This window comes from Bufo gargarizans, chromosome 5 (assembly GCF_014858855.1).
Source record: "Bufo gargarizans isolate SCDJY-AF-19 chromosome 5, ASM1485885v1, whole genome shotgun sequence".
Taxonomy (NCBI): Eukaryota; Metazoa; Chordata; class Amphibia; order Anura; family Bufonidae; genus Bufo; species Bufo gargarizans.
Window position 1 is genome coordinate 62,075,153 of NC_058084.1, and position 25,830 is coordinate 62,100,982.

General features: G+C 41.7%; 1 protein-coding gene across 1 annotated transcript; it reads right to left on the minus strand.

The window, feature by feature from the left end:
• Window positions 1-300: 300 nt before the first annotated feature.
• On the minus strand, window positions 301-25,286 carry PI15 (peptidase inhibitor 15). Its single transcript, XM_044294844.1, has 6 exons — window positions 25,156-25,286; window positions 24,567-24,894; window positions 8,187-8,305; window positions 1,676-1,808; window positions 1,473-1,588; window positions 301-1,392 (listed from the first exon to the last, which is right to left on the minus strand). The coding sequence occupies exons 2-6, from the start codon at window positions 24,837-24,839 to the stop codon at window positions 1,257-1,259; spliced, it is 777 nt and encodes a 258-aa protein (XP_044150779.1). The 5' UTR covers window positions 24,840-24,894; window positions 25,156-25,286; the 3' UTR covers window positions 301-1,256.
• Between the last annotated feature and the right edge of the window lie 544 nt (window positions 25,287-25,830).

Consider the following 25,830-nt stretch of genomic DNA (forward strand, 5'->3'; position numbering starts at 1 on the left):
CCATAGCAACCAATCAAATTCCACCTTACATTTTGGACAGCTCCTTTGGACAATGAAAGGAGGAATCTGATTGGTTGCTATAAGCAACTAAGCCAGTTCTACTTTACACCAGTTTGATAAATGACCCCCCATGTGTCTAAAATTCTTAGGTCTTAGGGGGAGATATATAAAAAACTGGTGTGAAGCAAAACTGGCTTTTTTGCCCATAGCAACCAATCAGATTCCACCTTTCATTTTCCAAAGGAGCTCTGAAATATGAAAGGTGGAATCTGATTGGTTGCTATGGTCAACTATGCCAGTTTTCCTTTACCCCAGTTTTCATAAATTTGCCCCTTTATGTATTTTCTTGGCCAAGTAGTTTTACCCGGGGCTGACCTCTGGTGAGTGTGACCTGTGCAGTCTGACCTGAGGCTTGTAACGATCACTAATCCTAATATTAATTGTATAGCCAATTTTTTTTTCAGACATTGTACTGTACAGTATTTTTACTGTCTATAAGAAGCTATTATTTGATCACTACATGATGGAATTATTTGCCTACTATATGGTGCTATTCACTTTTTATGCACTACTGTATAGTACATCATTTTTGCTGTGTATGGAAGGGGCAGCACTGTGTAGCACTGCTGTTTGGGGAACAGTATGGCATTATTATTTGGACAATATATGGCACTTTTTTTTAGTTCCATACAGTATGGTGCTCATAATTACACACTGATTGGTATGGTTATATGGTTTCATGGTTTGAATATGACAGAAGGTATGCACAAGGCACCTTAGGCCGGCCGTAGTTTTCTCTCCAAAACTGATATGTAATAAACATAACATTTGACACAAATCGCACACAAGTATTTTTGTGTGCAAGAATTGAAATCCATAGAACGGTATAGTGATATGCATTTGGTTTAGATTAGAGCAGTAGGCTTGTAATACGCCTGCCCTATCACTGAGTTCCAGCGGTAGCAAGGCAGTAGAAATGGCACAACGTATGTAAAGTTGTGCTTCTTGTCTGTTCTGCCACAGCCGTGCTGCATCTGAATTAGGTCCCATATTTTTAAGTTGACAGAATATATAGCTGTAATGCACTGGATTTTAATATATTAGTGACAATGTGCTGATCAGTGATTGTATCTGGATAAGCTTGATCACTGATATTACAATTAGCTAACACGCTACATTTCCCATTTGCTACTGTAAACATTTACAGCATTCTAAAATTTTCATTCAAAGAAAATAATATCCTGAATTGGATCAGTTCACTTAAACCAATATAAGTAGTTTGAAGTTACTCCTGGAAAGCATTGGTTATCTGTACAAGAGCCTCCATAACTGGGTGGGCATGCAGAACATGGAACCCCAACTTTATATGGTGCTTCTCCAATCCAGTTTCCCCTAAAACAGAAAATGATAATTACATGCTAGAAGGGTAGATATACAGTTAGATAGATAGATAGATAGATAGATGCATTTACTTGGGTGAATAGTTGCAGACTAAGTAGACAGCTCTTCTCCATACGGCACCCCAGACGTTCATGTTGTGACAAGTGTTGATCGCACAGCCTACCCTGTTCGTTGTTGCCCAAACCATCTTTTTGGAAAGATATAAAGTAATGGTTTGTTGCCAGAACACAGAAATAGGGCCAAAAAAAAACACAGTATAAAGCGGGGATGTTACCTGGGTATAATGTGTACACATTGGTCCAAAGCATCTTAAAGGACATCTGGGGTTGCAGTCTTGAGGATATGGAAATGCATAGTCCTTTACTTCATCATACCATGGTTTTACTAGTTGTAAAATAGATTGATATCTAAACAAAGAAATATTTTTTTTACAGAGATACTTGGGATATCGGATATTATATTACTACCCTGGCAATGCTTACAGTAGTAGAGTGTCTGTAATACACAAGCAATGTCTCATGATTGCTAACTGCTCTCACCACGCATCCTTCTCTAAGGCTACATTCACACAAGCGTATTTTGTTTCCGTGTCTGTTACATTTTTTTATCGGATTGCATGAGAACCCAATTATTTCAATAGGTCCCCAAAAAATGCGGACAGCACACGTGTGCTATCCGCATCCGTATGTCCATTCTGTAGCCTGCAAAAAAAATAGAACATGTCCTATTCTTGTCTGTTTTGAGGATAAGGATAGGAATTGTTACAATTGATCTGCAAAAAAAAAAAAAAACAGATGCCATACGGACGTCATTGTTATTTTTTTGCGGATCCGCAAGTTGCGAATCGCAAAACACATACGGTCGTGTGAATGTAGCCTAAAGTTAATGAAGGGTTCATTACCCAAACTGACACATTATTATCTATGTGGCAGCAGTGTTTATCAGCAGTGTTTGGCGCAACATGCATTATTAATGAAGATTGAGTTCAGCAGTATATAACTTATATTGGAGTGCTATCATATTTTTCTATTTTTTGGATTGGTCAGTGGGATGGTCAGCACATGAGGTATTGTACATCGGTACACTTTATGGCAGACTTATTATTTCTATCTAAAAGTGTAATTGCGCTTTCAAACTTTAGATATGTGATAGTGGCATATCAAAGGTTTTAAATTGTGGGATCTAAGTGCTTAACCCAGTCCCCCTCCCTTCCTTCACCTTTGCAAAAACGGGGAGATAGAATCAGTCTCTCCCTGCTGCTGAAGGTGGACTGGAGACAGGATAATAAACTTTCTACTAAGCCTGCTGTTAACAGCGAGAAGAGACAGTGCTCAACTCCTTGATTTAGCAATTGGTAGGGGAGTAGGGTCTCAAACAAAACCTATAATAATTTTGAAAGTACAGTTACACTTTAAAGAGCCCCTGTCAGCATGATCAACCCTATTAAACCACCAGGCATGCTGCCTGTTACAGTTGATCATGCTGAATAAAATGATAAATTTATTTTGTCTGTTTGACAAACAGCTGCACAGATATCTGCAATTTTATTCATATGCAAGTTAGCACATTGGAGCACCAGGGGCAGGGCTGAATTCTTGGAGCATTTCTTTTGTAACACTGCTGTGTGCTGTATACTCGCCCTCCCATTGATTGGAATGGCTAGACATCAACATGCTGAGGGCTAAGCTGTGTACATCATATACACTACTTACCATATTGAGAATATAGGTTTTCTATACTTAGAAAGCTAATACATATTACTGATTATAAAGTAAGAAAACCAAACTAAAACAACCATACAACAAAAAATCATGTGTGAGAACATAACTGCAGAATCAAATTACAAACACCACACAAGTAGTACAACAACAGACGAGCTTTAAGCACTTTTGCTTTGCTTATTCCAACTCTTGGTTGACTTACTTTAGGTAAATACATTATTTTTAAACCATGCTGATTTCTGGTAAGCCACACTCCTTTTGCTAAGGGCTCATTCATACAAACATTTCAATTTTTGCAGACAGTAAATTGCAGATCTGCAAAACATGGATACCGGATGGGGGCATTACGGTACGTCCAGCTCATAATAGAACTGTCCTACCCTTGTCCATAATGCGGGCAAGAATAAGACATGTTCTATATTTTTGTGGGTGCCATGGAATGGTTGTCTGGATGCAAACAGCACACAGTGATGTCCACATTTTTGAAGACCTGTTAAAGTGAATAGGTCCGCATCCAATCCCCAAAAAATACCATATGCCTTTTCCAGATATTGTGAGGTGGAAAATGTGTCTGCAACACATAATAAATCTAGTGCAAGGCACGTGCACCAGTTTTTAGGCACACATTGGGTGAGATTTATGAAGTCACATGGGTAAAAGTATGAGTATTTTGCCTATGGAACCTGCATCAGAAAGCTGAGCCTTGAGTTTCTGCCATGGGTTCTGTGGAGGGTCTGCAAATTGATAAGTGACATTCAGTGGAGCTGATCAATTTGTAGCCACCAGCTGTGGTCTCAGAGCTGCTTCCCACATGGAAACCACTGCAAGATAGGTCAGTACTCTTCTTTTTTCACCACACTGAAAGAAGAAGCGCCAGTCACTGTCTCCCATTAAAAACATTGGGAGACAGATTTGATGCATTTTTCCACAATAATTACGGTGTACTTTTTGTGTCGAAATCAACCACATAAATCGCATAAATTAGGTCATAAAAGGGGCTTGTGTAAGTCTGGCCCTAAAGTGGGTGTTTTGTGGGCATTATGGGCCACTTGAGAGATGTTGGGTAGCAGGGGCGTAGTTAGAAATGCATGGGCCCCATAGCAAAAAAATGTCATGGGCCCCCCCATCTCCCACCCCCACATATCTATCGGGCCTCCCACCACCCCTTCCAGAGCTCCCACCTGAACACCCATCCTAGATCTCCCACCGCCATGAGCTGCGCCGGAGCTCCGCCCCATCCCTATTATAGTCAATGGGGACGGAGCAGCGGTCCAGCGAAATAGCAGCAGGACGGATCCGACAGGCTAAACAGCCTGCCGGATCCGTCCTGCCGCAAGTGTAAAAGTACCCTTATTCTGTCATATAAGAAGGGGGGGAAAACCCCAGAACTAGAGTGTGCCCCCCCAAAAGAAGGAAGGGGTGCCCTCCTTATCACTGCTGGCATCTCTTTTTAACTTCAGATCATCAGACTCTCACTTACTAATTACAGCACACACCCCTGTAGTGTACACCATCAGACAGGGGAGGGGAAAAAAAAACAGTTGGGCGGCACACACTAGTTCTGGGGTTTCTTCCCTCCCCTGTCTGATGGTGGACACTACAGGGGTGTGTGTGCTGTAAATTTGTAATAAGTGAGAGTCTGATGATCTGAAGTTAAAAAGAGCTGCCTGCATACCTGCAATGATAAGGAGGGCGCGGGGGCCCCTGCCCCCTTGCTTCTCTTGGGGGCCCCAAGAGAAGGAAGGGGGCAGGGGCCCCCACACCTTCCTTCACTTCAGGTCTGCAGGCAGCTCTTTTTAACTTCATAATTCAGATCATTATCAAGTTCAACATCATCACGATACTGTACTGATCATCATAATCTTCTGAACCTTAGTTCTAAGTTCTCACAATTCTTTTTTACTTAATCACTTACTTTTAGACTGAGGCACACTGGCACAGTCAGAACAGAAGCAGGGCAGCTGTTACAGCAGGCACTTGGCAGCCGCAGGCACAGAGGCAGGACTGAAGACAGTGGAGTGGATGCCGGAGTGGAGACCACTGACCAGTTGAGGAGGAGGGAGCAGACTGGAGAAGGGTCAGACTCGGACCGGTCAGCGGTCCCACCACAGTGCAGGCAGGCTGAGCTGAGGCACAGGCTGGCAGCAGTGAGACTGACACTCTCAGGAATCGAGTCCACTCCCTTCTAGACTCCAGGACCAGGTATAGTACACACCCCTGTGACCGCGGCCCGACCCCATCTACCGCGGCCTCTCTCATCTGCTGCCCGGCCCCGTCGTGCCCTCACTGCCCTGCTCTCTCCTGACTCCTTCTCCCCATCCCCAGCCAGGCCCGAGCCCACAGACGGGCTGGCAAGTGGATGTAAAAAAATATAATAATCAACAGGCCCGGGCGGGCCCCCAGTGGCGTAGGGCCCCATAGCCACTACTATGGTTGCTATGGCGATCCCTACGCCACTGTTGGGTAGTCCAAGGGGTGGGACTTAAGCGTCATAATTTCTGCCGTTTAATTGATGTTAAAGGGGTTGTCCGGGTTCAGAGCTGAACCCGGACATACCCTTATTTTCACCCCGGCAGCCCTCCTGAGCCTGGCATCGGAGCATCTCATGCTCCGATGCGCTCCAGTGCCCTGCGCTAGATCGCGCAGGGCACGGGCTCTTTTGTTTTCAATAACACACTGCCGGGCGGTAACTTCCGCCCAGCAGTGTGTTCGGTGACGTCACCGGCTCTGAGGGGCGGGCTTTAGCTCTGCCCTAGCCGTTTTACTGGCTAGGGCAGAGCCAAATCCCGCCCATCAGTGCCGGTGACGTCACCGGGCTGCCTGTCAGCCCCATAGAGAGCCCGGTACGTCACCGGAACTCAGAAAAATGCCTTTGCCCTGCGCGATTTAGCGCAGGGCAAAGGAGAGCATCGGAGCATGAACTGCTCCGATGCTCATGTCAGGGGGGCTGGCGGGGGGAAAATGGAGGTATGTCCAGGTTCAGCTCTGAACCTGGACAACCCCTTTAAGTACTCAGTGACAGCCCTGCTATCTTTTTTCCAAGAGCACTAAAACAAATGAAAGCTGTTCTGTGAGTGGTTGCTATTGGCAACAAAGGAAGCTTCTCTTTTAGATGGCTTTCTTGAGAATATCCCTCTTGAGTCTACCTTAAGGGTACGGCTTCACGGTGACATTGGTCATGGCCAGAATCACAGGGGCATCACAATGTAGCAGTGATCCCTTATAAATGAATAGGGTCCAGCAGAGTTGGATTTTTTATGGATTCAAAGATCGCAGTCACAGCACACTTGAGAATCACACTGCAACCCATTTCTATGGGATCACCTCTACACCAGTGTCGCCGTGTAGCCATACCCTTAGGGAAAGGGTTGCCTGACTCCCATATTCTTGCCTATGTGACATGTGATTGAGAGGCCATCAGAAGACACTGGTGTCATTTGTGGTCTTATTGTTTTAGAAAGCTTAACATACAAACCGGATTCCCAAAAAGTTGGGACACTATACAAATCGTGGATAAATACTGAATGCAATGATGTGGAGGTGCCAACTTCTAATATTTTATTCAGAATAGAACATAAATCACGGAACAACAGTTTAAACTGAGAAAATGTACCATTTTCACCACTGCCATTTTCACCACTGTGTGGCATCTCCCCTTCTTCTTACAACACTTAACAGACGTCTGGGGACCGAGGAGACCAGTTTCTCAAGTTTAGAAATAGGAATGCTCTCCCATTCTTGTCTAATACAGGCCTCTAACTGTTCAATCATCTTGGGCCTTCTTTGTTGCACCTTCCTCTTTATGATGCGCCAAATGTTCTCTATAGGTGAAAGATCTGGACTGCAGACTGGCCATTTCAGTACCCGGATCCTTCTACGCAGCCATGATGTTGTGATTGATGCAGAATGTAGTCTGGCATTATCTTGTTGAAAAATGCAGGGTCTTCCCTGAAAGAGATGACGTCTGGATGGGAGCATATGTTGTTCTAGAACCTGAATATATTTTTCTGCATTGATGGGGCCTTTCCAGACATGCAAGCTGCCCATGCCACACGCACTCATGCAACCCCATACCATCAGAGATGCAGGCTTCTGAACTGAGCGTTGATAACAACTTGAGTTGTCCTTGTCCTCTTTGGTCCGGATGACATGGCGTCCCAGATTTCCAAAATGAACTTCGAATCGTGACTCGTCTGACCACAGAACAGTCTTCCATTTTGCCACACTCCATTTCAAATGATCCCTGGCCCAGTGAAAACGCCTGAGCTTGTGGATCTTGCTTAGAAATGGCTTCTTCTTTGCACTGTAGAGTTTCAGCTGGCAACGTCGGATGGCACGGTGGATTGTGTTTACTGACAATGGTTTCTGGAAGTATTCCTGAGCCCATTCTGTGATTTCCTTTACAGTAGCATTCCTGTTTGTGGTCCAGTGTCGTTTAAGGGCCCGGAGATCACGGGCATCCAGTATGGTTTTACGGCCTTGACCCTTACGCACAGAGATTGTTCCAGATTCTCTGAATCTTCGGATGATGTTATGCACAGTTGATGATGATAGATGCAAAGTCTTTGCAATTTTTCGCTGGGTAACACCTTTCTGATATTGCTCCACTATCTTTCTGCGCAACATTGTGGGAATTGGTGATCCTCTACCCATCTTGGCTTCTGAGAGACACTGCCACTCTGAGAAGCTCTTTTTATACCCAATCATGTTGCCAATTGACCTAATTAGTGTTAATTGGTCTTCCAGCTCTTCGTTATGCTCAAATTTACTTTTTCAAGCCTCTTATTGCTACTTGTCCCAACTTTTTTGGGATTTGTTGACACCGTGAAATTTTGAATCAACGTATTGTTCCTTTAAAATGATACATTTACTCGGATTAAACGCTTGATCTGTCATCTACGTTGTATTACAAATAAAATATTGACATTTGCCATCTCCACATCATTGCATTCAGTTTTTATTCACGATTTGTATAGTGTCCCAACTTTTTTGGAATCCGGTTTGTACATTGTACAGTATACTAAAGCATAATGTCAAAAATAATCATGTGAATCAACTCCATACCTTCCTGTTCTCACAGAGAGGTTTTGACCAAGGAATCTCATTAGGTAGGGCGGTCCGTGGTCCCAAATGCATGTGGCAGCCCAGGCTTCAGCTGACTTTGCCAAGGTTTCATCCCACACCTGTATAAAAAAATAGCTTTTAGTAATAATGTTTCACATGATGAAAAGTTTGTCAGTATACGATAAAGGAAATAGATTAGAATGCACAGCAATTTGTTGCCTACAGTATAATATAATAAATAACTTTACTCTGGTGTTAAAGTAAAAATCACTACATGAGGTCATTAACACCATGAAATGCCCAATGTGATGTGGCACACAGCATTGTGATTATAGAGAAGCTGGTAATAATTGCTCCATTTCTAATTCTTACAAGCTTCATCTAAATTCTCTAGCCTCTGCTGTCTGGGCGACCTAAGCTAAGTAGACTATTATATTGACAAGTCGTGTGGCACAATGAGCAGAGTATGAAAAAAAAGCATTTGAAAAATATTATTCCAGTACTCGCATCTCATCTCTAAAGAGGTTTTTCAGTTTAGAAAACTAATTTTCATATACCCTATTAGGGACATCTGGGTTAATAGAGGGAGCACTTCTTCATTTATTGACCATAACAATATGTTTCACATCACCATTTTTCTTTCCATTCTACTGATCTAGCAGAAGATCAGAAAAAAATTGATCCTTTATTTTGACAATCCATTGTACTTTTTTGGCATCCATTTTAGTCAGTTCCGTCTGCAATCCGTTATTTAAGAAGGGGGGAAAAAGTCTTTCTTGGAGGGCTTTTTCTCCCATCAAAAATATCAGAAAAACAGAAAGCAAAATGGTGATGTCAACCTACCCTAAAGAAGTGTTATAAAAAGTCTCTCTCTCACTCTGGAGGACCTGTCCTGTCCTGTAACTCTTAGTTTATACTGCTGTTACAATCTAGGATTCCCAAATCATTGTGATCAGCTTATTGCCAAACCACCCTTCTAAAAAGTAGGTTTTGTCTAAAGTGGAGAGCGTGTGAAGGGGTAGGAAACAACCAGAACTCATTTTGGAAAGTCAAGATTGGATGTACACTGTAAAAGACTGGAAAAGTCACGTGAGCAAGGTGTCACTTCAGGCCTTTGGGACACAATGCAAAAAATTTTAAACAACCCCTTCAACTCACACACATTATTTATACTATTGGTCTAGTTACATGCAACAGAAAAACTCCCCCCCCCCCCCACACAAATCACACACACCACACACGCAATACCAACACACACACACAGGCTCCAGGTTTACTACCTTTTCATCAGGTTGATTATCATCTGTAATAAGTTTCTCTGTGGACTTTTTGAAATGAATGTATCTAGGGATTTACATAATTACTTTGGCATAAAAACTTGTAATAATTCCACGCTATATTTGCGCTAAAATTTATGATTTTTCTCTCCACTTGAAAAGTGGTGAAAAGTATGGATGAGAATAATCTAGGAAGTGGGTTGTGATGACGGTGGGGCTCAGAGGGCGTGGTCTCTTGTGGTATGGCAAATTGACTATAATGCATCCAAGAAACTGGCGCAAATTATTGCTTAAATCTATTCCCTCTATGCCACATGGAGATTTTCCTAATTTATTAAGAGGCCTGCGTAGGACACAGAGTTTTTTAAGAGGCCTACATATCTTAATAAATTAGGCACATCTCACTGTAGAGCAAACTAAACCAAGTGTATGAAATGCCAGCCTTCATAAGCTTCCCTTGCAACCCCCCTCCCCATAAATTCATTTTGTTTTTTAAGGACAGTCCAAGATGCACCTCTTAATCATTTTGGCAAATTTTACTCACGTGCACATTGCACTTTTGCCTAAGATTGTCCAGAAAAACGCCAGCCTTAATAAATTTACCTTATTATGTATTACATTGCTATCTAAGACTAAATTCTACCAGTGACCAAGACTCAAAAAATCTTAAAACTGCTTACAAAAAAAAAGAAAAAAAGAAAACCACAAACACCCCCTGTTGAGACATGAAACCTTTCCAACATTCCAAGAATTTGGAGACCTCAGGCTTGCACTCAGCAATTTATTATCTTAATACTGGATATAGGGACTTATTCTTAAAGAGTCCAAAACCAACTCATTGTGTGCCAATGTATCTGTTCTCCATGCAAAAATGATCAGATTGCCTTTGTTGTAAAAAACAGAACATGGATTTGTTTTCAAGAAATGGCTGACCTAATTGTAGTCAAATTCTGATTTTGCCTCCCCTTGTGTGCTTTCTATAAAGCAAATTTAAATAATGGCATGTGTAGATCCCAAATAAAGGGGTTTCTTTCCTGTAACATAATCTGGTACTATATACTTTACAACAAACTAAAATAAAATAGTCCAGCTGCTAGAAACTATGTCCTATGTTGTTTAAAATCAGGTTCTGTTTACTTCATTGCTTTCTGCAGAATTTAAATAGAAAGCATCTAGGTACTGTCCTGCCAGGACTTTCTTCTTCACCACAGTACTACAGTTCAGAGTGCTCCCTGGTGTGGGCGCATGAACAACATGGCCTCTGCTTGACCCATTCTCTAGCATGCACAGGTTAAAATACACAAGAAAAACCCACATAAATGTTGGGCAAAATTGTCTGACCCTAAAGAAGCCAGCTCAGCATCATGAAGTAATCCTAAAAAAGCAAACTTAGACTAAACAGGCTAAAATAATCAGTAATTTTAATAAATACATAAATATGACAAAAGACACAAAACTACATCAAAACTACATCATACTGAGGAATAGAATAAGGCCCCTTGTAGACGAATGTGTTCGGATAAGGTCCGGATGCGTTGCGGGTGCGTTGCGGCAAACCCGAGCGAGTAGGTACTCAATTGAAGTCAGTTTTGACTGCGATTGCATTTCGTTGTTCAGTTTTTATTGCGCGGGTGCAATGCGTTTTGCACGCGTGCGATAAAAAACTGAATGTGGTACTCAGACCCGAGCTTCTTCACAGAAGTTCAGGTTTGGGTTCAAGGTTGTGCAGATGTAATTATTTTCCCTTATAACATGGATATAAGGAAAAATAATAGCATTCTGTAATACAGAATGCTTAGTACAAAGTCAATTGAGTGTTAAAAAATAAAAATAAAATTAACTCATCTCCTCAAAATTGATCGTGTAGCTGCCGGTCTCCTGTTCTTTCTTCAGGACCTGTCAAAGGACCTGTGTTGACGTCACTGAGCTCATCACATGGTCCAATCACATGGTACATCACCACGGTGATGGCCCATGTGATTGGACCATGTGATGTGACGTCACCACAGGTCCTTTAGCCGGCAGCTCATGATTAAAGAAGTAAGAAGAGATCGGCAACTACACGATCAAGAGAAGGAGATGAGTTAATTTTTTTTATTTTTTAACCCTCTATTGACCTTCTACTAAGCATTCTGTATTAAAGAATGCTATTATTTTCTCTTATAACCATGTTATAAGGGAAAATAATACAGTGAATAAACGGTCATCTTAGCAACCATGCGTGAAATTCGCACCGCATCCGCACTTACGCGGAAATCTCGCCCCTGTGAAAGGGGCCTAACACAGATATATATAAATGGAGGCTTGTAATAAAATTCTGGAGGTGGAAGGGAAGATAAGTGATCAGGTGGGGCTGCCACACAAAAAAAAGTATATTAATTGCCCCAGAAGTTGTCTTGTTAGTGTTAAATCGCAAGGTAGCAATACAAAGAGGTAGTGCAACACAAAGGTAAGATATATATTAAACCCTAAAATAAGGGAAAATGTCAAAAAGTGTATGCAACTACCTAAATTGTATACAAAAAAGTAAAAAAAAAACAATAACTAGAGATGAGCGAAGTATTGTAAAATTTGATTTGGCTGCTTCGCCAAATTTTACAAAATAATTCACTTCATGACTAATTACTTTGTCACAAAGAACATTTCTATGTAAGTAGTGGGTGCAATGACAGGAAACCGCGATTCCACCGTGCCCCGTCATTGAACTCAGATGCCACGTTCATCGCTGATCGCTGCATCTGACATTAATATTAAAGTGTAAAATAAAAATAAATAAATTAAGTCATACTTACCTTATTCATTTGATCTCGAAGAGCCAACCTCCGCCATCTTGATTAAAGATCCAGCGGGAAATCTTGCGCGGCCCGTGATGACGTCACCACGCAATGGATTTTTTTTTTATCAAGATGGGGGTGGACAGCTCTTCACTCTCAAATGGATGTGGTAAGTATAATAAATAAAAAAATTAATGTATAGCCATTTCAGGAAATTGATTTGTTGCCACAAAGCACAAGGAAATTCGGCTTCGCGGCAAATCAAATTTTCCCTGAAATTCTGATCAAAGTCCACTTTATGGACTTCGATTCGCTGAACACTAGAAATAACATCAGACAGCTTCTACAGATGAGATGCTCTAGACCAGGCATGCTCAACCTGCGGCGCTCCAGCTGTTGCAAAACTACAACTCCCAGCATACCCAAACAGCCTACAGCTATCAGCCTACAGCAGGGCATTGTGGGAGTTGTAGTTTTACAACAGCTACAGGGCCACAGGTTGAGCATGCCTGCTCTAGACTGGTAGACTTCTAATTTTTATCTTAAGGCACATCTTTTTGTACCCAGTGTAACAATGTGTGTGGGAAAGTGCTGGAAGGGTGTATATTTCACCCAATGTCTTCAGTTTGGTGAGATAAAAAGAATCCTTAGAGCAGTATTGGTTTCAACAAAGTATAGTGTAGAGGCCGGATCCTTTTCCAATAATGTGCAAGTACGGCCACCAATGCTGGATTACATGGTGGTTGTAACCCCTGTATATGAGTAATGTATAATGTAATGAAAACCATAAATATGGACAATCACAATACATTAGTAAGTGTCTTAACTTTCTCTACATGATAAATGCCATTTGCTGAACTGAGACAACCCCTTTAAGCTGGATTTACAAGGGGCAATTATCAGGAACAAAAGTTAATACAAACCCTTGTTCTCATTAATTGGCCCATGTAAAGGCTCCGCAGATCACCCATTGAATGGGCAAGAAGCACATTCATTGGGTGAAATCATTGCTTATGCAGACACCTAAATCATTGTTCATAGGCAGTAGATCATGCTGTGTGAGCAGCAATCTGCTGTCTAGAAACAATGAATCTGTATGAAGATGAGCGATTGCAGTAACCAGTGTTGAGCGAAGTGAGCTTTGGAGCCAACATCTGAAGTTGCTTCATTCAAAACTTACAGAGATCTGTACAGAGATCCGTCTCCGTACAGTATTAGAATGTATAGGCTCCGATGAGCCAAAGTTAGTTTCAAACTTTAAACCAAACTCGGCTTTGGATTCGAGGCACTAATTCAAACCAAAGTTCGGCTTCAAGTTTTAAAGTGGTTTTCTTCTTTAAAAATCAACTACAGAAGTTATTCAATGAAGTCACACGTGAATAACTACCTCCAGCTCATCGGAGCCCATACATCTTCAAACTGTACAGATCTTTGTACAGTATTAATCCAAAGTTTTGAACGAAACGACTTTGGATGAAGCATCTAAAGCTCTCTTCGCTCAACACTAGCAATAACCATTGCCCATCCCTATATAGTGAAGGTGATTGCTGCATGTAAATCCAGCGCTTTCCTCCACTGATGAGCAGGCAGTTATGGGGAAGGAACAGTCCCTTTTTGATAATTGCATGCTCAGTCGTTGTGTATGTAAATGCTCCTTTAGTCTTCTCCAGTTTATTAGTTTGCACTATAATGAATGAAAGGCAACACCTGTATAAACATGATACATTCCAGCTCCCAGTAGCTTTGTAACAATGGATCACTTCATATTGGTTCAGTACTAAATGCAGACCAAACAAATAGACTGAGATGTATTATTGAATACCATCTTAGACAAGCCAGAATTTCCATAATGCAATTGGCCTTTTTAATTGTGAAAAATATGTAAAATGTAGCAAGACAGCCTCTACTCTACACTGGGCCAAGCTCAGAGGTGAATGAAGGTTATATAACATTAGCAAAACAGAAACAATAGATTAAATACAATCCAAATAGTGACATTCCAAAATAGACAAATGCTTCCTCTTCCAATGTAACTAGAACCTAAGCTCGTTCTGAAAATACACCTGCTTACAATAAAGGAGATGTTGATCGGTAACACATGTGGACAGCATCAGCTTTCTATCATTTACATTTGAATCAATTTGACTTCTTATTTATTTAGCTTTTATTAAATTTTGATGACTGTGGTTGTACATTTCCAGATTTCTTTCTCGTTATCTGGTCTAGACCTTCTGACTTAAATCTATTTACATTTTGAGATTCATGTGGATCCTGAAGAAGGGCAGCTGTAAGGGCTGTAACCTCTGAGTCACACGAAGTACAGCCCAAACCCCATAGGAAAGGTTCTTATAAAGACCAAGGGTTAGTTTCCACTCCAGCACCAATTTCTGGTGACCATGCAACCAGCATTGACCTCTGGAGGACAAAGTTGTAATGGCAGAAAACCTACCTCAAGAAGCATTGGACAAATACAATAGCATACAGAAACAGATTTTCTACATTCCCAGCCTTACAGTAATATAACTACCTGAATGTCAGCCAAAGTAGGAACCAGATCGCTATACAGCAGTATCAAAATGTAGTGTCAGTCACAGTAGGGCTAGTCAACAAGTAGTACTTATACAGTAATGCCAGTCATTTAGTGTTTGTTCCGTAACAGCACGGTACAGTGTATAGCCTTATCCACCTTTCCCACAAGGGTACACACTTAGCAATTAAAGTGTTAACTCTGTTGTTTCTTGTCCCAATGTATGGATCAGATAAAATAGGAATTGCCAACAGGTCCAGCTAGGCCTCACCAGGGACAGGGATTTTCTGACTGCCTATTTTCTGTGTCAGAAAGTGAAACAGTATTCCCCTGTCTTTAATGATTCTACAAATAATTAAAGGGTTGTCCGGGATAATTAAAAATCTCAGACAAGCCATGTAATAGCCTAAAATAACAAATCATCTTCCATGCACCTTTTTCTCCAGCACTATTCTCTGTAGCGCTGGTCCGGTCCTCCTGACGCTGCTTGGTTACAGACGGCTGCAGAGGTGTGCCAGTATATGGCATGTGTCCACTGCATCCAATCACTGTCCTCAGCAGTCTAAGGGCTCATTCAGATGACCGCGGAGGTGTGCCAGTATATGGCATGTGTCCACTGTAGCCAATCACTGTCCTCAGCAGTCTAAGGGCTCATTCAGACGGCCGTGGAGGTGTGCCAGTATATGGCATGTGTCCACTGTAGCCAATCACTCTCCTTAGCCGTCTAAGGACTCATTCAAATGGCCGTATGTTTTTTTCTGTTCACAAAAAAGCAGTTCCGTTTGTTTAATACAGTGCCCCATGCCTCTTACATCCAGTGATTGTCTCTTTGATGTAGATGTTCTCCTTCCTCATCTTCTCTTTCAGACCTTCAGACCAGACCACCATTTTTCAGCCATTTCTTATCTCTGCAGTTTGACAAACAAAATCTTAGTTTACTACTTTTCCATCATCCTCCCATCTTCTGGACAAATCATCCTACCACCCCAATACTGTGCCACTGTGCTCCCCAATACTATACTGCAGAAACAGATAAACCCCTTGATAATACTAGTACCATGCAGATAGTGCCCTTCAATAATTATTGGCACACAGTGCCCTAAAATAACTGCACCCAGCAAATAGTGCCCCTGACACTAATAGTGTAAACATAACGTCCTACAAAAAATAATTATGTAATAGTGCTCCCAAAAGTCCCATCAATAGGAATAATTCTCTGCTAGGGCACATATGGTAGTAATAGTGCTCCTACAGTGCCCCCAACATGTCCCCACTGTGCCCCAGAAGTAATAATGCTCCCATAGTGCCCATAATAGTAATCATGTTCTCCATAGACCCCCCAGTAGTAATAAAGCCTATCATAATGGCCCCTAGTAGTAATAATTCTCCTTATAATGTGCCAGTGCAAAAAATTCCACTTTTAATGCCCCCAGTTGAGCTAATGTCCCCATAGGGCCCCCATAATGTGCCATTATAAAATACCCCTATATAGAGCCCCCAGTAAATGCCCCCATAGTGCTTCTATCCCCCCATTATTCCTAGTGCCCCCCATAATGTACCAGTATAAAATTCCCCATATATAGTGCTCCAGTAGATGTCCTCAGTGCCCCTCATAATTTGCAAGTGTAAAATACCCCTTCTTATTGCCCCCATAGATGAGCCCATAGTGCTCCCCTTCTCCATAGTACCCACCATAATGTTCCCCAGTATAAAATGCCCCTATACAGAGCCCCCCATATAAAATAGCCTTCTTTGTGGCCACAGTAGAAGCCCTCATAGTGTTTCTCTTCCCTCTTCCCACATATAAAATACCCCTTCTTTGTGGCTTCAGTAGATGCCCCCAATAAAGTGCCATTAGGAAGTGCCCCCATAGATGCCCACATAGTGCCACCCAATAATGTGCCAGTAAAATGTGCCCCCAATAATGTGCCAGTAAGATGTTCCCCCATAGATGCCCCCACAGTGCCCCCCAATAATGTGCCAGTAAGATGTGCCCCCATAGATGCCCCCAATAATGTGCCAGTAACAAGTGCCCCCATAGATGCCCCCAATCATGAACCAGTAACAAGTGCCCCCATAAATGCCCCCCAATCATGTGCAAGTAACAGGTGCCCCCATAGACGCCCCCCAATCATGCGACAGCAACAAGTGCCCCCATAGATGCCCCCCAATCATATGCTAGTAAGTAGTACGATATTAAAAAAGAAACACTTATATTTACCTCCATCTGGCTGGAAGTGATGCGATGCAGGCCTCTTCTGGCCTGTGTCCCGCACTGTACGGCTCAGCCGGCGCGAATATGTTATCTCGCCGCCTACAGCCTATCAGAAAAACAGATAAGGGAGACGCCTCTCCCTCCCCTGCCCCGCAGCAGCACATCTATCTGTATTGCTGTCCTGAGGAAGACGATACAGATGACTATGGAGATGAGTGCTTCCACAATGGAACCGCTTATCTCCCTGTGCCCTGCCGCCGCCCCCCACCTGTAACCAGGGCCGCAGCAGGGCTCAAGAAGCAGCTGCCTTGGGCCTCCCAGGAGCAACTGGGCCCAGGGCAGCTGCCTCTTTTGCCCTGCGTTAAAGACAGCCCTGATCACAAGGAATCAGTATACTGTAATTACTAACCAGTGCTCATCACTGAGCCACCGTGCTGTTATTTTATGCTTCTACTAATTTAATTATACAGTGTGTATATATAGGACAAGTCATAACGTTATTCAAATCGAGGCAGGAGAGGTATCTGTAAATTATAAAATTTTCTAGCACCTAGCCCGCTAATGCCAATCTGTAGCAGGTGGGAAGGGCATAAAAAACAGATTGAAAGCCAAATGAAACTTCAAAAATCAAACCAAGTCATGTGGCATGATTGTGTGATGCCTCCTGTTCACTGACATGCCAGTTATCACCACTTGTCACAAACTGAGAGGGACAGAATCCTTGAACTGAGAGACCTTGGTGTATCACTCCAGCAGATTCCTACATGTCTAGGCTGAGATGTCCACACTGTTCAACATTGAATGTCCTGGTGGTTGGGAGAATGACAAACTAGAATGACAGCAACAGGGGCACAGATGTGAACCCTTTGCACGGACCAATCATCTGATTCGAAGAATGGCGTGTAGTGATCCATTCTGTACTGCAAGTGAAATTAGACATCACATCCCAAGCTTAGGGCAGCAAACAGTGTCTACATAAACCATCAGAAACTATTTGCAAGATATTAGTCTACCACCGAGACTTCTAGCTTCAGGTGTTCCAATGATGTCACGCCACCGCTCTTAAAGTCTATCATGGTGCACAGAAAGACAGCAATGGAAGCTGGAATGGAGGTTTATCCTCTTCATCGATGAGTCCCATTTTTTGTCTCTGATGCAATGATAGCTGGTGATTGGTCTGGAGACAATGCAATTAAGTGGCCTTCACAAGGGAACATCATACTGTTCCTACTCCCAGGATTATGGTGTGGGTGGCATAATGTATGGTAGCTGGACCCCTCTAGTCTTCATTTCAGATACACTAAAAGCTTGGCATGACATTGATTTGGTCATGGACCAGCGGTAATGCCATTTCTTCAAAATGTCCCAGGAGCCATTTTCCAACAAATCAATGCCAGGCCATATGTTGCTCAAGCTACTATGAGCAGTCTGCATGGCCTAAACAAGCTATCATGACCTACAGCATCTCTGGAGTTGTCTCCCATTGAGCACATCTGAGACATGATTGGTCAGCAATTGCAAAGGCAGCTTCCAACACTGGATCTTGATGCTTTGTGTGCCCAAGGGCATTCAGCGTGGCAGAACATTCCTCAGAAAACCATTAATAACCTCTTTGATAGCATACTGAGGCATAAAAATGTGCATTTCTGTGAGTTGCGCTCATACTGGATACTGAATAAATCAAGATTATTAGGTTTCTATTTTTTATAATTTGCATAGTATTATTATTAATATTATTAACTTGTCTATTAATTCTGTGATTTCCATAATTCCACAACTTTTCCTTCGTGGTGTTGCAATTTAAATGTTGAGGAGTGTATTTATCTCTGCACACATTTGGCTTACTGATGGTCCATGTCAAGGAAACAGATGATCATTCTTGACATTCCCTCTCCACAGTCCAGAATTTCTACACTTCCAGAGGAAGATATGCTATGCTATCTTTATTACGCTATGCTGGACTCGGTGGACATGGACAGGCTTTGCTATGCTGCTGACTACTGTGTTAACATAATTTATACACTGTGTCATGCGCTGATATGTAATCAACCTTGAGAAATACGAGAACCGACTAGACAAGGTGTATGATGAAAGCTCCAACTTACAATTACATCCATATTTAAATGAAATATTAATAGGACATGAAAGGCCTTACTTTGGCACATTGCCCACCGAAGAACATTATGCTACTGCAAGAATGTCATTCATTAAAATAATTGACTTCAATTAGTGGAATTCAGCTTGTCATTTAACATCTGTTTTGTGTTATGTCTATATAACGTAAGGCAAATACCTGACATTCAATAAATGGTCATACCAAGTATCAATAGGCATTGAGCATTTTTAAGGTCCACTGATAGGAGCTTATTCAAGATAACTTTTTGTACCTTTTATTTTTTAAGATAAAAAAGTAATTTACAATTATTTTAGAACTGCCGTAATGGAAATGTACTGGCTGGCAAGTGGAAATCCTATATAAAGACATAGGGAGTCATTTACTAACAGAAATCGCCTGATTTTGGCATATTTCTGGTGCAGATTGTGGCAAAAAGGTTATTTGCGCCACAACCTGCGACTTTTCCTTGCTCACTCCAGGTCTAAAAAATGGGGCGAGGCATGGGCGGGTAAGGGGATGGGCCGGAGGGCTCGTCTGATTTATCAGTTTCCACTCCTGTTTTAGGAGTAAATGGTCTAAATTTAAGCCAGCTAGGAAGCTGGTGTAGATTTAGAACCAGTGTTAGTCTGGGAGAGTGTAATGTTAGCAGGGAAGGATAGAGGAGAAAAAGTCCTTGTGCTCCGCTCCTTAGTACTGGGCCTCAAGCTACAGAGACTGACCATCTCTGCATGATCTACCAAAAGAGGACTATCTTTACGTTTGAATACTCCTGGAGTGAAAGAGAGAGAGAGAGAGAAATGCCAGAATCTGTAACAGCTGAGAAAACGGAGTCAGTAAGGTAAACCACTATCAAAAGCTTTAGACATGGCTGCTGTGAGTGGAATACTGCTAAGACACCATCTACTGGAATACTGGTGCGACCTGGTTGGACTTTTCCCTAATTCTGTATACTGCAGTAGCATATTACTGCTATCTTACCAAAAACATTATTGTCAGCCCCAGATTCTGCAGAGGGAGAATGTAAAGCTAGCCTACACCCACACGAAACCCTCTGGGGGAAGATTTGCCCTGTACATTTTTGGAACCATGTTCTTAGACTGTTAAATAATACAACTCCCATTTTGCACTACAGTAAAGAGAGACGTTTATTCTGTTAAATCTGGCCTGGTTACTGACTCTTGCACCATACTCCGGCCATTGCACTCCTTACACGTCCTGCCTTGCACCCATACAAACGTTGACACCAAGAGCACCTCAAACTACCATCACGCAGGAGCCCTAACACCAGGGAGTGCCCTGCAAAAAGTGCCCTCCTTTCACTGCACTTGCCCTAGGGAGCAACAGTGTGAGGAAAGCCACTTTGATAGATTTTCTGCAGCCAGAGCCACTATCTACACCCATCCTCGCTCCTCAGGGGCTTGCCACACACTGTCCCGCTAAAATGAAAGCTGAGTTCTGATTGGTTGCTAAGTGCAACAAAGAGTTTTACTGTAAGACAGTTTTGATGAACGAGGTCTCATAAGCATTATCCTGAACAAAGGGAAACAAGGTTCTATTTTTCGTGTCCCATCTGTAGCATATACATCTCCTAAAATCATATGATGAAATCATAGCAAATGATAAACCATTAGAATTGAGCCGAGGTGGGCTCATATAGTCCTGTGGGCTCCGTGTTGTGCCAGTTTACAGATCATAGTCAGGACCGGCCTTAGGACTGTACAGTCTGTTTGGAACTACACAGCGGCCATTTTTGCAGTTGTTCTCTGCTCTGGATAATGGAGGGGGTACATGGTGGGTTCCACTTTCTATGATCTGCATATGCTCTAATAGAGCACAGGTACCGTACTGGTTGAAAACGGTCCGAATCCAAACCAGGGATACCAGTTATCCTCACCATTACTTTGCACATCTGAAATATTAAGAATGGAAAATAGAAAAAGGTGATGCTGGAGGGGACCATCTATGAAGAGTGGACAATGCAGAAGGAAACTTGTAATGCAGGATGGGACTGGTGATGCAGGGGGGGTAATATAGAAGGTAATTAGAGATGTGAGAGGGAGCAGTGATACAGAGCAAGCGAAGCATGAGGAGACCTGCAGTACTGTGATCCAGGAGAGCAGAAGATGCAAAAAGGGGGCATTGAATACGAAGTTCCAGGTGGAAAGATGCAAATAATGGACTGGAAGGGGAAGACACTGGATATGTGAAGCGCAATGAATAGGAGAGGAGACATGAGGAGCTGATGAGATAGGCAGTAGCAAGCAGTGTCAACATTCACAGAGGCATCCCACAAAAACATACAGTGCAGAATATATATTTTTAGCATGGGGGACTATGGAAGACACATACCATTCTATATCTATAAAGTAGCATGCATTAGAGCCCTTTGTCAGAGGTATACTGTACGTCGGGATATTCCAAATGTATCTGTCTGTTGAAAGACTCTAAGGTGATGTGAACAGGCCCTTAGACCAAGCAATGTCCTCCTAGTCAAGCCACACTCTGGCCTGGGTATTTTTTATTTAGCTTGAACCTTCCGCTGATGGCAGACTCAAGTTGACTTTTACAGAAAGTTGTTGACAACCCCTGAAATAGGGCAATATTACCATGATATGTCACAAAAGGGCAAACATGAAAACAAAAACATTGCATGGAATCTGAATCAAACCATGGGGGCTGCACGTATATCCCATGAACATACTATGCTTACTACAAAAAGTGTATAGTATATAATATTTTTAGAGAGCAACTAGATTGCCATGATAGATAGATAGACTACACTTAAGCATTTTTTTGTTATTCTTGGTGTGCAGATGTTTTTCTTTCAAAACTTCACTACCACTTCATTAAACTTGTATGGTTACCACTGACCTGGACCGTACAGAAAACATCAAAGCCTATCAACCAACCTAGAGGAAGTCAGAGAATGTGGCCATCAATTATGTACCATCTGCATTGTACAGGGCTTGTTGGTGGTCTGCAGTTTCAAGAACATGGTAACCAGCTGTTGTCACTGGAGCTGCCACTGCTATTGCAAACATTGTAAAGATCTTGGAGGAGTTTTTAAGTATTTCTAGACAGGTAAGAATGTGAAACATCTCTGGAGAACATGTTTCCAAAGTGTTTTTTCAATGGGGCTACAAACAACTTTTCATGTAGTCCAGGAAACGAGTCATGTTTGAAAAGCTCATGCCAAGGAAAACAACAGGTCATAGCACACAGGGTCGTCCGAGAAGGTCCAACTTATTGGCCAAACAAATCATTCAAAGTAGAGTCAGTCACTGACTTACTGCATAGGTAAAGAATATACTTGTATACGGTAGGTGCATGTCATAATATCGGTATTTAAAAGCAAAGTACTATCAGTATTACATGTTAGTTAGCAACATTTCTCTGTACTGAAAAAAGGAATATCTACAGTTGTCAATTCAATTATATTCAATTGATAAAGTCATTATAGTTAGAAAATAAACTGAAGAGTTTGTAAGATAAGAGAAAATACTACACTGCCATTAAAGTTATGTTTATCCATTAACATGCCCTATTTAAAAAATAATGACTCCCCAGTCCAGATCTACTTAGCACAGTACTTACTGTAACTGAGTTGATGCTTTTTAGGTTGCTGACATTGTTTCCAACAGCACTCCTATAGGTTGTAAGGGGTACTGCTGCCAGTTTTGCTTACAGTGGAAAAAGCAGAGGAGCTTCTGGAATGTATTAATCCTGGCATCCTTTACTTGACAGCTACTCAAACCATTCATCATTTGAGAATGCAAAACCTGGTTGCTTCAGCCAATCATTGTGCATTATTTCATTTTGAGGTTTGCTACGGTTACGGCCATGGTATGAGAAGCTATTAAGATTGCCTGTTTTTTTTTTACTGTCTACCAACAGATACCTTGGACTTTTTAAAAAATTTCTACAGTATGGTCTGCACCTACTAACTAAGGCCTGTGAAGCAAAAGGTAATTAATATACCTGATACATTCACATGTGTGAGGGAAGATGCGCCATGGAGATACCATAAGGGTTACTAGCAGTTAGGGCTCGTGGCTTGTGGATCCGCAATACACGGGCACTAGTTCCGTGTGCATTCTGCATCACGGATGCGGACCCATTCACTTCAATGGGTCCGCAAATCCAGAGATGCGGAACTGAAGCATGGAACGCCACACTACGGAAGCACTACGGAGTGCTTCCTGGGGTTCCGTTCCGTGCCTCCGCACTGCAAAAAGATAAAACATGCTCTATCTTTTTGGAGGGATTCATTCAAGTGAATGGGTCCACGATCCCCATGCGGCTGCCCCACAGACGGTGCCCGTGTATTGCGGACTGACGGGTTTCACAAGCCCTTACATTGTAGAAACCATATTGTAAGGGCTACTGCATACAACCGTATTGTGACTTCATGCAACCTCTGAAATACAAAATACTGTACCTCCAAATGCTTACATTTTCTTAATAAGATATATGGGTCTTATTCCTGTCAAATTCTGAATCAATTCAATATTGGCATGCTCCCAAGGCTGGTTTTACCATTAGGTACCCAAGGACGGGTGGCTAGTGCAGAAGAATTTAGGGGGCAGCACTATAATCAATACAGCAATTAATGAGCAGCTGTCATCACTAAGGTCAGAAACTACCAGAGGGGATGAAAGATTTGTCTAAGCTGAGCGGAGACATTCATTTCTTGACATTGTCTAAGGCTGCATTCACAAATCTGCGCAAAATGGCGCTGTTTAGACAGCAGTGCACCTGCACTTATAGGGGGAGCATTGGATGTCCAGGGGCATTATGTATACTGAGGGCACTGCAGGGGTTGGGTTTTCAAAAAAGCCAATTAACTACATCTTTTTTTTTTTATGGGCGTTTAAGATAGTGGCCAAAAAGTAAATGGGCACACGGGTGCAAAATAGCCAACAGCCATTTCATTTCACTATTGTGTGAATGTAGCCACAATGCCAGTACACTGTCAGAGGATCTCACTGAAAATGGCAGAATCTGCCAACGTCAATGCTAATGGTCAACTCTCAAAATAAGTTATACAAAGATATTTTAATACAATGTTATGGAGCATCTAAAACAGAGATGAGTGATCTAAGGCAGGATGTGTCTATACCCAAACACATAAGATATAACGGAATAAATAAGTGATCTAAGGCAGGATGTGTCTATACCCAAACACATAAGATATAACGGAATAAATAAGTGATCTAAGGCAGGATGTGTCTATACCCAAACACATAAGATATAACGGAATACATTGATTAAGTGGTTACTCAAGAGGGCTAAAACTTCACACTGTATACTGATAAATTAGATCATGATAAGATATATATATATATATATATTTACAAACACAGTATGTTATACACAGTATATATATATATATATATATATATATATATATATAACATTATTAAGCATTTAATATTTAACAGTTTGCATTTAGTTGGTCTTGGCTCACTCACCATATATTCCATGTTTGCTGCAGGTGGGAAGACTTTACTTCTGACTTGGTTATGGTAGTCTAGAATAGCAATCATGTCATTTTGGGAAATATAACGCTTTCTTCTGGCCTTGGTAATATTTGCAGAATCCAGCTGGGCGCTCAGATCAGGCTTTATGATGGTGGAGTTATTGGCTGATGATGATAACTCTGTGGAATGAGGTACTACTAAACCACATGTTTCACAGAAGAGCGAAAATATGAAAGCAGCAGCCACACAACAGATTTCTATCATGTTGTGAACTCAAAGCACCTGGCTTTGCCCTTAAAGTAGACGGTTTTCTTCAAATCTGTAAAAACAAATGCAAAAAAAAAAAAAAAAAGCTAAAGAAACATGATGTAAAATTAGTAATTTCTAATAATAAAATAGATAACAACATGATTTATGCACACTGAGCCTTAAAATAATACAACTGGAGTCGCTATGTTTAGCTGTTACCATTTATGTATAAAAGTAAGATGAATTTGGCAGGCACAAGGTTTAGTAAGATTAAAAAAGTAATCACTTTAGTCTTGGTTCTGAAAGAAAATACTTGAGACCACAGTCTTACCTTTCAACAGAATGTCAATCTTGCAAAAGTCAACTGCCCTATGCTGTGTTGTAAAGTGTGTAGCCTTGTAAGGGGGATGTATCCTGTCATAAATTCAGAGAAAGCCAACCTCTGCTTGCTAGGAACTTCTGGCTGCAGGATTTTGTAAGTGATAACAGCTTTTTATATGTTACAGCCTGGACTCTAAAGCCAGAGCCTGTTGCAGAAAGCAGGGCTTTCAGAGGAGGAGTCCACAGTACAGTACAATGATTGGGTGGCATCATGTCATGGGGGTGGTAAAAACAATCCAAATAACATATTAATTAGAATAGAATGCAAATTACCTGGCCATGGTTTTTTCTCCCTTGTGGTCCTCTGCAATTTCAGTGTTACTTGGACAGAGGGGTTCCCTACAATTATACAACTATACACAAGCCAAAGCTTGCCAGATGAAAAGAATACTCAAATAAAATGTGCCAAAGCAGTTTCATTAATGGCTGTGGTTTTCTTCTTAGTCATTTGTCATTTTGTTTCTGGAATTGAACTTGAGACGTCATCCTTGACATACTTTATAGCTGCAACCACTAGGTGGCACGTGCATCTGTTAAAGTTTTAGAACAGCAACACTTCTTGAAGGGGTCGTGCAGCCAGTACATATGGATGACCTATCCTTTGTACGAGTGCCACTTCTTCTTC

Excerpts from the sequence above, each read along its gene's own strand:
- PI15 (XM_044294844.1), bottom strand. The coding sequence starts at position 24,839 with ATGATAGAAATCTGTTGTGTGGCTGCTGCTTTCATATTTTCGCTCTTC. Across the intron at positions 1,809-8,186 it reads CTCTCTGTGAGAACAGGAAG|ATATCAATCTATTTTACAAC; the intron begins GTATGGAGTTGA and ends TTCTTTGTTTAG. Across the intron at positions 1,589-1,675 it reads TGTGTACACATTATACCCAG|ATGGTTTGGGCAACAACGAA; the intron begins GTAACATCCCCG and ends CTTTCCAAAAAG.